Source organism: Lupinus angustifolius, chromosome LG20, assembly GCF_001865875.1.
Source record: "Lupinus angustifolius cultivar Tanjil chromosome LG20, LupAngTanjil_v1.0, whole genome shotgun sequence".
Lineage (NCBI taxonomy): Eukaryota > Viridiplantae > Streptophyta > Magnoliopsida > Fabales > Fabaceae > Lupinus > Lupinus angustifolius.
In genome coordinates, this window is record NC_032028.1 from 12,309,091 (window position 1) to 12,323,338 (window position 14,248).

Consider the following 14,248-nt stretch of genomic DNA (forward strand, 5'->3'; position numbering starts at 1 on the left):
ATATTGAGTCACCTGCCTAAAGCCACCTCTTTACTTTCGAGGCAATTATCTGGTCATCAATAGTGACATTGCTCTCTTCACAACAGTATTGATCATAGCTTCCCATATGGTGATCCAGGAACCACTAGAAGAGAAACCATTTCTCCCTAGTTGGGTTGTATGCCCTAGATGTGTAATCCCTCCGAAGATGGATGTGGTAAAAACCCTTCTTCCAATCCCCAGAACCCAACTCAGAAGGGGTGAACAGTGTCCGACCACTCTTAGGTCGGAAGGACATCCACCCACGACGACCTACTTGTTCCTCATCCCTATTTGTATTGAAGGTCACCCAGAACATCCATAAAAAGACCCTAAGGGAGTTAGGGAGCCTCCTTCCCAGAAAACGGTCAAGGCTCGAACAAAACCTCACATGCTCGGTTGAAGATGAGAATGACCCACCTTAAGATGATCGAGAACCGAGGCACACCACTTATTCAAGGGGAGGCGAACCCTAAATTCCTAGGATAGGACCTCGTACATATAAAACGATAAGTGATCTCCCCACTCTACCCAATGATCAAAGCATATCGTGTCATCCTTCTCTGGGCATGCAAGGCGAAATGGTCGGGCAACCAGCCTATCACGTTGACCTTCGGGGGCTCCACAAAAGAGAAGAAACTATTTATCCTCGGCACCTCACGATCAACCCAACGGTAAAAAGAATTATCCCTCTTGTAACCAATAGGGATCCTATATTGATCGGTCTAGGAGGCGAAGTCACAAGTCATCTTAAACCTTCAATCATAAGAGTTATCCATCAATATCAACTTAATGTCATTGACTAGAGACAGATACCCTCTACGAAGAACTATGTCCCTAGTGACAATTAAAGAAGAAACCACATGACTCTTATACCACTCTAAAACAAGAACCTCTACAGCTACCACACCACAAAAATAAAAGAAGGAAAAAACGAAAGACAACAGAAGTTACCTGAGCTTTTGAAAATAAAGGAAGGTCCTATATGAAGAACAACAACAAAGACTTATAATCAAAGAAGCAAAACCACCAAACAATAAGAAAACAAGGAACATGAGTAAAGAAATTAGATAATATTCCCCCCGCTATTTATAGAAGAACGAAATAGAAGGGGCCACTCAAAATTACACTACTCTAGTCATTATTACCATCGAAAAGAAGGGAAGGCAAGTGATCTAACACTAGGTGCAAAAGCAAAGCATAAGGTAGGCTAGAAGTTAGGGCTAGGCCTATCCACACTATTCAAGTCAAATTTTTTGAGTAAATCCAACCGTGTCCCAAGGATCAATGCAACACATTTATTACACATAAAAGACAAGATGACTCATTTAATGCAAGAGTTGAAAATATTGGGGACATGTAACACCTCACAAAACGCCATTATGGTAGATGTGATACAGAGCCCAAGGCTTCCCTAACCAACCATGTGTCGAAGCCCCACCACATGAAGATTCAAGTGACGATTACTCAAGAAAGTAGACAAGAAGCCCAAACAACAAATTTAAAATGAATGGAGTGGTTGTTTGCCATGCTTGGTTGTATACCCGGAAGTCCCCATTACCCAGCCACACAGCAAAGTCTACCAGCACGCCCGACTTAGCAACCATACTACTAGACTGGGGGCAAAGTTTTCATAACGGTTCTAAAATACATGTCACAACCAGGCAAAGACAACAATTGTCATCCTAAGTTGGAGCAAATCAAGCACGACCCAAACACTCCCATGCCTCAGACAGATCGCCAAGCAGTCCGAGCAAGCGAGTTGACGACCAAACAGAAGCATCAAGAATAGTACAAGATCATCTCTGACATCTTACTATCGCACTGCCTGTACGACACATACCTTCGTCACCTGTCGTATGCTACCTATACCCTATTGTACCTTCTAGCCACACACAAGATGAACCTATGACATGATGATACAGACTAATATAAGCATAAGTCAACTATCCATAGAGTACGGACTTTCTAATAGTTGTCTAATACGGAAAAGCAATCAACACTTGTCTAGAGCAGATCTAACAAGGCATTTGGTCGGTCAAGCTAACAACATCTACAAAGGAATATTCGTCTCACCTCTCCACTATAAATAGGGGATTCCCCTTTAAGGAAGTTTACTTATCTTACTTACACACTTACTCACATCTCTTGACTTACTCTTTACTTATTCTATTCTCTCTTACATTATTCTCTTGTTATCTCCATCACTTTTATATACTGACTTGATCATCAGAAAACATTTTAGATACCTCACCTTGTGCATTCAAGCACCTCTCAAACGGTATAAGAAGATCCCTCACCATATTCCCTTCATCCAGACTCACCTTCTCAAGACTAAAGAACATCAACGTTAAGTAGGAAAAAAATATAGATTATAAATTTGAGTATTTATCTAGTTAATTTCTTTTATTATAGATGTACATATATATGGTATTCATCTAGTTTAACTTGCATATAGTTTAATTAATGAACCATCGATTAAACACTAGTATGGTTTTCATTATACTGTCATCAGAGATTATGAATTGCACATAGGAAGGAGTTATCAATATTACAATGTACAGGAAAAAAAACTATTTTTACCTATTGAGCAAAAATTAACAAATGATGTTGTACTACATTTCTTGTGGTCTCTAGTTAGATCATTTATTTAGATTTATCTTCGCAATTTAGATTATTATTGCATCATTCATTATTAAAATTTAATTATTATTGACTTTTAAATATAAGTAATACAAAAAAAATGGTAAAAGTTACATAAATTATGTATAAATGGTAAAAGTTACACTCTTCTTAAAATTCAAGCATGGTATTATTCCACCAAAACACCACTTCCACTCCAGTTTAGTGTACAAAAACATTTCACACAAGATATTCCGATAACAAACAGTCATTTCCCCATGGATTTACAAATACCAGAATTAGGAAACACGACCTTCTATATCATCAACTAAGCAACGTCTAATTGAACCACGCACTCATGGACAATGTTCCCCAAATCATTTGACTAATCAATAGTTATTACAAGAGTTTAATAATACTAACCATTCAAGATGATGGTATAAATTTACTAAATTAATTAGATTCGCAATCTTTTCCCTTTGTTAGCTTAAGAAAAATGTAAATAGGTAAGTCCAATTTAAAATAAAATTTTAGACGATAAAGTATTGCATATTTGCATGTAAGGCAGAAATTAGTAAATTGTTCGAAAAAATTACCCAATAAATTCTCTAAAAAAGCCTGTCAGAGAATAGCTCCCACAGCAAATGAACATCACCACTCACAGTACTGGACTAAAATTATATTTACAGACCACATCTCTATATTCCATAGAATATCAAAAATCAAAATATAGAGATCCCATTGCTGACATGGAAAGAAAACAAGATTCATAGTAAAGTTAACAAGTTCAGGATATTATTATCATGTTTTCTCAACATGACAAAAACAATCAAAACTTTCAATTTTAGTCTTCATCCATGGCACCAGCAGGTTGTTGTCTCCTGGGGCCACCAGCCGGTTTCGACATAATAATCTGAAAACATCAAAAGTCCAATCTCAATAAAAATATATGCATGGAGGAAAAAAATGATGGAAATCTTGCATCCAATTTCGCAAAAGCTGTGGCATACACACTGCAAATCCCAGCTTTATTCCACAACCAGTGCATGAGGCATATGATGGCGTTTAGTAACAAGAAAATGACATATCATTGGATTGCAACAATATTACATTTGCATTGAAAATTTTAATTTTTTTTAAAAGATGAAATGTCATTCCCTCATTGTGTAAAATTATTCCTACTTTACAACAACAACAACCAAAACTTTATCTCAGTAGGTGGGGTCGACTATGGAAATAAAAAGTCACTGGAGGGTTCAACATCTCAAATTTACAGGATTTTCTCATAAGCTTGAATAATGAAGCAGTTGGCAGTTTCTATTCAAGAGGGAAACCTACCAAAAGCCAAATTTCTATGAAGTCTTATGTTTTCATGGCTTAAAAACGCAGTTAATGCACTGGAAATTGAAAGTGGATCAGTTATCAGATGTTTTAAACACCAGGGCCCACCATACAGACAGCTTTTGTAAAACTAATTGTTTATTCTCCTCCTGATCCAGTGCATAAATAGAATGAACACTATTTGTGCACAAGAATCTCTCATTGCTAACTCAATCTCTACTGTTTCCAGACCCTTGTACCAACATTTTAAAGAAAAACCATGATCATCTTCATGCACCCTAAAATGACAAACAAAAAACTGCTCCAGATCTGTTATTAATTCTCAAGAGGCAATATGGAGGCATGCATACCACGTTCATCATGTTAGTTGCTGATTAACAAAAAATCACAAGCAGTTGATTATAATAGTCATTGTAAACTTCCTGGTTGGAATTTTCCTAATTCGCAAGTTTAGCCACAGTTTATGGTTGGAAATTGCTTCATAATTATTAATTAAGTAGTAACCATAAACCATTTTCTGTAAAGTAGCAATATGGAATCAACAAGGAAAATTTGATTACTATTAACTTCCGGTTGATTACCTGGTCTACCCGCAGTACAGTGCATGCAGCATCAGCAGCATATTTAAGAGCAAAGGACCTGAGCAGAAAAAACAATGTGGAAGATTAATATTCAACATATGATTATTTCAAATTTAGGCATTTGAGAGAAGGCTCCATCTGCTTGACAACTGCCTACAAATTTTTGTACGACAAGGCTATTTCGACAAATCTACATTGCCAATAATGACAAGCTAGATCATTATTTGCTCAAAACAGGGCTTCTTACCATAATAATAACGCATGTGTTAAAGAAGAAAGTTAGCTTACTTAGTCACATGCAGATCCCAAACACTTATGGTTGAGACATCCTTACAAACACCTTCGTCCAAATGAATGCCAACTTTGGTATTTCCAGATGCATGTTCTGCATACAGAGAAGATATGATCTCCATTGCATTTAGCCCAGCATTCTCAGCTAAAGTTCTTGGAACCAACTCAAAACTTTCAGCAAATTTTGCTATAGCATACTGATCCAATCTACAGAAACATTATAAACCTTCAGTACTTCCTCTTCATGTCTCAATTAGCAAATAAAGTCCTAAGTCCTAACAAATATGACATAGTGCCTAGTGATTGTTTGGATTAGCTTATTGTGTTCCAAATAGTTCAGGATCAAAAGCTCATGGAAGGAGCTATTGAGGAAAAAAGCAATTATTCTCCCAAGTTTAATCAAAACCCAAACATGCAACTATTTTCCAAGGTAGCCGACGAAATATAGTACATGGTGAAAAAAGCTAGACCCTACATGAAAATTGAAATCCTCTAATTTGTAATCATATTTTGAATTTAGAATATTCAAGTCATACTGACTCAACTAATTCTCAATTACTCAAATGATTAAAGATACAATGAGTCTACTAGCATATATGTTAATGGTGAATGTATGCCGAAGTGTGTCAGTATCAAGATGCAGATAGCTTGACTAGACAACAGTTGTCATGGAAGTTTGATAACTATTTTAGTTGTCAACAGTTTTCTTAAGGTGCCTGTCTCAAGTGGACTTCAGAAAAAAAATATATGATCTTTGTACAGGCATGACTAGATGCTTGCACTAAAAATAAAAAATATCCTGATTCAATTGACCTTCTATTTTAGTTGACCTAAAACACCAGGAAATGAGATAAGAAAATGGAAGGTAACTGTCAATACTTGATTATAAACAAACAACAACAATCAGGCCTTAGTCCTACTAGGTTGAGTCGACTACATGGATCAATGACACCATAATGCTCTATCTGTATATCATATCCATTGAAAAACGATAAAACTATTATGCAAGCAATAACGAACTCGAACTAAGGCGACCGGTAAATAAGGGCTCGGTCGCTGGGCCACGCGATCGTGTTATAATTACACCCCACGCTTCATACGTAAATGAATAAGTAACAAACTGGATTCTGCATGTAGTTAAGAAAAACAAATTACATCGAAATAATTAAATGAATAAAAAGTAGCAAGCAAAATTAATCACTTTGATGTGTCTTTAAAAGTACAAACAAATAAATTTATATTGGAAACATGGAACCAACTCAAAACTTTCAGCAAATTTTGCTATAGCATACTGATCCAATCTGCAGAGCCATTAGAAAACTTAAGTACTTCCTCTTCATGTCTCAATTACCAAATAAAGTCCTAACACATTAAGACAGAGTATCTAGTGTTTGTTCGGATTAGCTTATTGTTTTCCAAATACTTTATAATCAAAAGCTTATGAAGGAGCTTTTCAGGAAAAAGGCAATTATTCCGCCAGATTTAATGAACACCCAAACATGTTAGTATTCCCAAGGTAGGCAGCAAAATATAGCACATGGTAAAAAAATCCAGACCCGAAATGAACAATGGAATCCTCTAATTTGTAATGATGTTTAGAATTTTGAATATTTGTCTCATTCTGACTCCACTAATTCTCAATTAATCAAATGCTTAAAGATAAAATAGTACACAAGCATGTAGGTATCAAGATGCAGATAGCTTGAGTAGACTAAAGTTGCCATAGAAGTCACATGACTTCTTTATGTTCTGCTGCTCAAGCACAGAAATTAATATATATTATTAGAATTACTTCAACATTGCATTTTCTGAAAGCGTCTGCTCGAAGTGGACTTCATCAAAAGAAATAAGATCTTTGTAAAGGCATGATTACATGCTTACACTACAAAGAAAAAAATAATATCACTCAATAGAATTTTACTCTAGCAGTCTAGCTAACCTAAAGAACCAGGAAATGGGATAAGAAGAAAATAGAAGATAACTGCAATAGTTGACTATACACCACACAACTTATTATAACTACACTCCACACTTCATAGATAGAATTGCAGAGCATATAATGGGAGGAGGATATTTGCAAACATAAGCAAGAAACTAGATTCTGCATGTAGTTAACAAAAATAAATTTGATCGAAATAACTAAATGAATAAAAGAGGCATGCATAAATAATCACATTGATGTCTGCTTTAGATCAAAAATCAATAAATTCTATATTGAAAACATTAGGGAAATAGAAAGTACCCTGTCTCTTTGAAGGAAAACTCTTTCACCCTTTTAGCCAACTCAATTTCAGTTGCAGCAGCTCCAGGCACGATACGGCTATCCTTGCACATGGCCTAAAATAATTGAACAGACGAATTTATAATCAGTTCTCAAAATTACAATTAACTGCAATTATTCTTAATTTAAAAATGCATTGAAAAGTGTAAACCAATAGTGTAGTAACAATCCTAATGTTTGCAGATATTTTAACAAGATGGATAAGACAAAATTACAATCTACTTATTATTTATGCAACAGCAGGAATTACCTTGTAAGTGTTGACTCCATCGTCTACTGCTCTTTCAAGATCATCTAGTATACTATCTGTACTTCCTCGTAGAACAACAGTGGACACAGAATTTCCACCTTCTTCATTTTTCACAATGGTGACCTTCATATCATTATAAAAAATCATTGTAAATATCATTGAAGAGCTAAAATCATATGCCATGTCAAAATGAGTTAAAAAGCAAAAGAGGGAGGGAATGAGATAATATTTAAAAAAGGAACAAATAAAATGATAAAAACCAAACAATCATGTTAACCTACCCTGGCACCACCAATTTCCTCAACTGAAACAGAATCAACATATCCAAGATCATCTGGGTTTGGTTGGCTAAGTTTCAGCTGTGGTAGGAAAACAAAATGGGTTAGAAAGACAGTAGAAAAGCTTTACTATGTAACCAAAGAAGCAAAACACAAACCATAGCAACAGCACCGGTTGTCCGGCAAAATCGACGTAGTTCAAACTTAGAACTGATTTTTAGAACCATAAGCCTACAAAAGTAGGAACTTTGAAGTTAGAAAACAATCTAGACTCATAGCATAATCTCAACTTGTAAAATGACAATATTGATATTAACTTTTTGGTGTGTGATAGCATGAGAAATTAAAATCACAGGAGATAAGACTTCACACACTTGTAACGCTCGCAAAAATGCAATGCCATTTCTCCAACTGCTGCTCCACTGACAATCACTTTGGCACCAGAATCTGCTACTGCCTTGATGAGCTCCTCTACTTTAGCTTCTTCAGTTTTTGAATAGTTTTCTAGCTATAAAATTAACATGAAGAAAAATTAACCCAATTAGAAAAGGCATCAAGCAGAGAACTCAGAAGAACTCATAAAAGTAATTAATAAAACAATAACAACCAAAGCTATAATCCCAATAGGTAGGGTCGGCTACATGGATTGAACAATGCAATAATGCTCTATCATAAATCATTTTATTGACAAAGCATTGATCTATAAGTTTTTCCTAATCTTTTCACCCATGGTTTTTCTTGGCCTCCCTCTGGCTCTAAAAATTAGACTAACTTCTATTTGATCTACTCTCCACTCTCTTTATTGGAGCTTCTAATGGTCTCCACTCTCTGTCTCTAAAAATATTTAATGAAACACAAAAACATGATAAATATAGATATCAATCGTGTGCAATAACAGCACTATCCAGCTACTGCATTGCATCATTTATTTGTGGGGCATGTCACACTGGGGATGAGCTATCATATCATGGCCATCCACGGCCACTATTTGAAGTATGGAATTATGGATGAAGTTCCTTGTTTGCTCCCATTTTCCACCCAAATCCTGACCACCAAGAGATTTTCCTGGCCAAATCCTACCATATGTGTTAGCTACTTGGCTCTGTTTTGATAGAACAAGTCCACCCCCCTTTCCCATCATCATGTAAATGGACTTTATATTTTGTAAATAAAATTTTCATTATCCTAAAATCAAAATAAAGGTGCAAGTGTTGTTCTTTTCTTCAATGATGGACATCACTGCCCTACATTACTAATAAATCTTCAGTTTAATTTGCATATTATTACGGTTATAAGATTTCTTACCATTATTCATTAAATATTGTCTAATATGATTTTTTAAATTCTGATTACTGAAAGTTTGGTAGTTGTTAATTGGTTTATGGAAAAAACTTTTTCAAAAACCATTTGAATTATTTATAGAGTAACAAATAATGTCTTAAATTTGAGTATTTTGTCCCAAGTACAGAGTAGTTAATATCATTAGTTGTACATGAATCTTTAGGCCTATTTTCCAAATCATGATTCATATTGTACCATGAATCATAGGATTCATTATCAACAATTAAACATACTAAAATAATTCCTAACATAAGCCATAACACTCATAACAACAAAATTACAATATGAATAACATAAATTCAAATCAGAAGGGTCACACATATCATAATCCATAAGTCATAATAGCAAAATGACACAAGTTCCAGGTCATAAGACTCTAATCAAAATAGCAAATAAAAACCAAATGTTAGCAAAATAATATCCTACATCCCAATTCATATTCCAAATTGTGAAAAAGAAAGAAGCAGAGAAGTAGAGGGAAAGGCACACAATTTTTCAGAGCTCAGTTTTTCACTTTCAGTCTACGTTTTATTCAACTGCTACAAGTTTCACAGCAAAAAGTGTTAACACTAAACTAGATTTGGACCCCTAAAATGTAAAATGCCCCATCTGATACCAGGTTTAAAAAAACATAAATATTAGGCTTTTAAAAAACGAGCAGCATTTTACCCACTAACTCGGCTGTGGCCCACAATTTCAGCAGCCAGACCCATGACCTCCGGCAACGGCTCTGAATCAGAGGAATTCACAATTCTAGTCATGATTATGACGATTCACTCTCATTCAAGCAATTCCAGGCACGATTCAGGTGCCAAAACGATTACGATCTACATCCCTGACCATGAAAATTGCATTGAATCGTGTGATACTAACTAACTACTCTGCCCGAGTTCAATTATATACACAATCCTTGGTAAGCAGCCATCCCACTACACAATTAAGTAAATTTTCTGAAAACTGTGAAGGGAAAATCTCAGTCCATCAAATCTTAAAAACTCCAGTAGACCAGTGTCAGGTTCTGAATAAAGCAACTGAGTTAACTGGCCACAAGCAGTTGAAAATAGAAGATGCAAATTATCCTAAAATATATTGCGATAATAAGTCTAAATTTAAATGCTATAATAAGTTCCAAACAAAAGCTATAGAGAAAATTTAGAACAATAAATCACTTTGTCAAAGGTCATCAGAACAGAAATAGATGAAAGAATAAATAAAGGTACAATTTGAGCAACCACGTGATAAGATGCATTGAAGAAAAAATACGACAACCCCTGAGGTCAAACTTACAGGAAACATGTTCAATCTCAAGATGAAGTATATACTGAAGTTAATACACATAAAGCATAACATTGATATCAAAGATAAATTAAGTTTTGTTGGGACCGAGTGTTGGACAATAAAGTGTCAACAAGATAATAGATTTCATGTAGCATAGATGATAATATTGCATTGGATGAGTAGATATACTAGACAAGGTAAGTTAGAAATGAAGGCATTAGGACGAAAGTTGGAGTAGCTCCTATTGTAGGAAAGATGGTAGAATCATGTCTTAGGTGTTTTGGTCATGTATAGAGAAGACCGGTAGAAGCTCCCACAAGGAAAGTAGATAAAATGGAAGTTAGTCTAATTCCTAGGGGAAGAAGGAGACCAAGAAAAATCATAGAGAAATGAACATAGAGATCAATGCTTTGTCAATGAACATGATTTGATAGAGCAATATGGTGTCGTTCGATCCATGTAGCCAACCCCAACTACGGGGATAAAGGCTTAAAAACAACAACCTGATTCTATCATAAAAATCTGAAAACAAACAGTATTCTAATCCTATGTTATTAACAAACATGAATCATCAACTGGCCAAGTATATTACAAAGCTTTTACATTTCTACACATAGCAACACTCAGCGCAACATGCGGAGACATGCTAAAGCTTACAATGACACAACCAAAAAAAATTATGTTGCCAATCAACTATGAGAGAAGAAACAATGTCAAATAGTTCAGGACCGGCATTCGATGTAGCCATGGTACCCTACAAAGAATCCCTTTTCAACCTGCCTTTTTTTTTGGGGGGGAGGGGGGGGGACCTCTACTAGTGCCGACGTAAATCAATAGGCCTCCATGCTTAAGCAATTAATAAATATTACAACCCCATAAAACAGGGAATATAAAGGACAGTAATCAAGACAATTGTTATTATGATATACCTGCTCAGCTGAATGTATGAGGACAGTTCCTTTAGTTTCAGTTGCAGATGTATCAACACCACCAACAAACACAGCAACCTAAAACAGCATTGCCCAGACCTCAGTACTAGATAGTATGAATAGCAATCAACAGCTTATATTGGGAGAATCAGAGAAGGAAAAATGAATACATTGGTTTCTTAACAAATTAAGTCAAAATAGCAACGATTGTAATAAAAAAGTCAAAATAACAACAGATTTGATCCTAGATGGTAAAAGTTATACAAAGTTCAACAAAAATTGAGAAAGAGAACGAGTAACTCTTCTTTGAAATTATTTGAGATCCAGAGATGAACTAAAGAATGTCACACATATATCACATCAATTCCTTACTTTTGTTATATCATATGCACCCCTTGGAAATAGAACCCAGATGACAATATCAGCCAGAAATTTCAGCTTCTAATGAATAAAAAATGTATAGTAATAACAATTGCTTCTTCAGGTCCTAGAACATGATAAAAGTCTATTTTTCAAGAAATTCAGGTTACATAGGCCATCTAAAACATTGGGCACGACCACAAGCCATAGCAAACAGACATTTCAGGTCCTAGAACATGATAAAAGTCCAACTTTTTCAAGAAATTCAGGTTAAATAGGCCATCTAAAATGTTGGTCACAACCACAGGCCATAGCAAACTAAGACTTAACATCCACTCATCAACTTCGCAAATGGTAGGATATCAATGGCACTGATTCAGATATTTAATGAAGCCACAACTAAATATATATATATATATAACTGTTCACCTCATGTTCCATTAGTTGCTCCATCTTTTCAACTTGGATCATTATGACTGTTGTTTATTTTTGGGTCCTTTATCTATCATTTGCTTACAATCACGCATCTTTAGAAGGGAGAATGTGTTAAGCAAGTAGCATATAGGCCAGAGATTAAAAGCATAGCATTCATATTATCCAGAAAGCACGCCAAGGGGGGCAGAAAATGATAGCATTAATGTTAATAAAAAACTTAGAAGAAGCCCTCATGTTTATCAAAATATCAAAACAACAAAGAAATGAAAAGCACACACAAATCTAGGAGACTCTTCAATGAAACCTCAGAAGTCCAAAAGTGTACAGAATGCTAACCTTTGCCTTTTCCATTCGCTTTATAGTCCCAGAAGCATCACCTTTCAAAACCAATCCTCGGACAACTGTACTGTTATGCAAGCCCCCTCCCAACAGCTTTGCAACACGAACATTGTCCACATTAAAGTTTGCAGGGTTTTTTGGACACACTTGGATGCATGCCTACATTTTCCAAACAGGAAGTCAGATTGTTCAAGTCTTCAGAAAACAATGTATTCGTCGTAGCAAATGAGGTATAAAAAAAGAGCAACCCAGTGCATGAGGCTCTCACCTAATGGGGTATGGTGAGGGTAGATATAAATGGGATAATCAGGATATACTTACATCAGCAACAAGTGAAGAAATGGTATCTTCTAGACCAAATTGCTTGCTAGCAACAGCTGCTTTCATTCTAGAAATAACTTGCTCCTTATCACGGACATCCATATTCTCCGAACCATTCTCAACCAGTTCATCCAATATTTCAACAGCCTGAAATACAACAAGGAGGTGAATGGTGACAGTTTAGTGATTAAAGAAGAGTGCATGAAGGAAATATTCGATAGAGAAGGTTGTTGGTAAAGAAAATGGTGGAAAAAATTTCATTTTAAGTAAATAACATCTTTATTTGATATCAGCATATATAGACCCTTCTATTCATCCCTTAATTTTAACATTTTATGAGTAGCTTTAAACCGAAAAATTAAATATCTCCTTACTTTCCCCCCAAAACCTTCTATTCAAAAGGGAATAGATTCTCTCTTGTCATGTAAAAGAGAGATAACACAATGAGTCCAATTAACATTTGAACATTTTAGTTTATTTCTTTTATATCCTTTGTGCTTAACTATCCAATCCAGTCAACATATAGAAAGGATCTACTCCCCATTGTAGAACTAACAAACAAACCTTGTTGATTGCTTTAGAATATCCACTAATGATCTCGCTCGGGTGAAGACCCATACGGATAAGTTCCTCAGCACCCTGCAAAAGCTCCCCAGCAAATGAAATCGTCAAATTCGCACCATCGCCAATTTCCTCCTGTTGAGCCTTCCCAGCCAACACCAAAATTTTAGCAGCAGGATGCTGAACCTCAAGTTCATTTACAATAGTCCCAGCATCATTTGTGACAAATAGCTTGTCCAAATGATTTATCACCATCTTATTCATACCTGCATTAGTAGTATTAAAAAGTATAAAATAACAAATTCGTAAAAGAGAAGGAAAAAAAAATGTATGCACTAACACACTGCATTATCCAGCATTCATGAAAAGTAATCCAATGAATGCAGTGACTGTGTAAATACTTACTGACAACGCTTTTCGTAAAAACTAGAAACATTTTTATTTTTTTTACTTTAACAAAAGAGATCTATACCATTAGGACCGAGAGAAGTGCGGGTGATAGTGGAAAGTTGCTTGCAGGCGTCGATGTTTTTTAAAACGGCTTCGTCGAGACCAGAGAGGTGCTTGTGACCTTCCTTGAGCATGGATTGTATCCCATATGGTTGCATGTTGAATCCCACCATTTTTTGTTTGATGAGGTTACTATTAGTCTTTTCGTTCGTTCTAGCTCAAATAGCTCAATGAAGGTAAAAAAAAAACCCTATTTCGCTCAAACAGTGAAGGAAGAGAAAACGGCAAGTTCCTTTAACAAAGAGAGTGCAGAAAGCCCTAGAACCTAAGTTTGAAATGAAGAGCGGAGGAGTTAGTTATTATTTATTTTTTATTGTTAATTTCTAATTTTATTAAAAAATCAATGGTAGTGAAAGGCGGACCTGATTATGATAGCAGCCCAACAACGGGAAATGCAGGTAGCAACCCACTAAGGCCCATGACTAAACATAGGCTTAGTTGTCTCTCTCCTTATCTATTAACTATATAATAACGGAGGAAAATCATTCTTCTGGGACATGTATCATCTTTTT

At 35.5% G+C, this 14,248-nt stretch overlaps 1 protein-coding gene across 1 annotated transcript; it reads right to left on the minus strand.

The window, feature by feature from the left end:
- On the minus strand, positions 3,233–14,000 carry LOC109336608 (T-complex protein 1 subunit theta-like). Its single transcript, XM_019573313.1, has 14 exons — positions 13,940–14,000; positions 13,699–13,907; positions 13,230–13,492; positions 12,666–12,812; positions 12,342–12,503; positions 11,211–11,288; positions 8,037–8,170; positions 7,821–7,893; positions 7,666–7,743; positions 7,385–7,507; positions 7,096–7,190; positions 4,851–5,060; positions 4,563–4,620; positions 3,233–3,553 (listed from the first exon to the last, which is right to left on the minus strand). Exons 2-14 carry the CDS (start codon positions 13,847–13,849, stop codon positions 3,485–3,487), a joined length of 1,641 nt encoding a protein of 546 aa, XP_019428858.1. The 5' UTR covers positions 13,850–13,907; positions 13,940–14,000; the 3' UTR covers positions 3,233–3,484.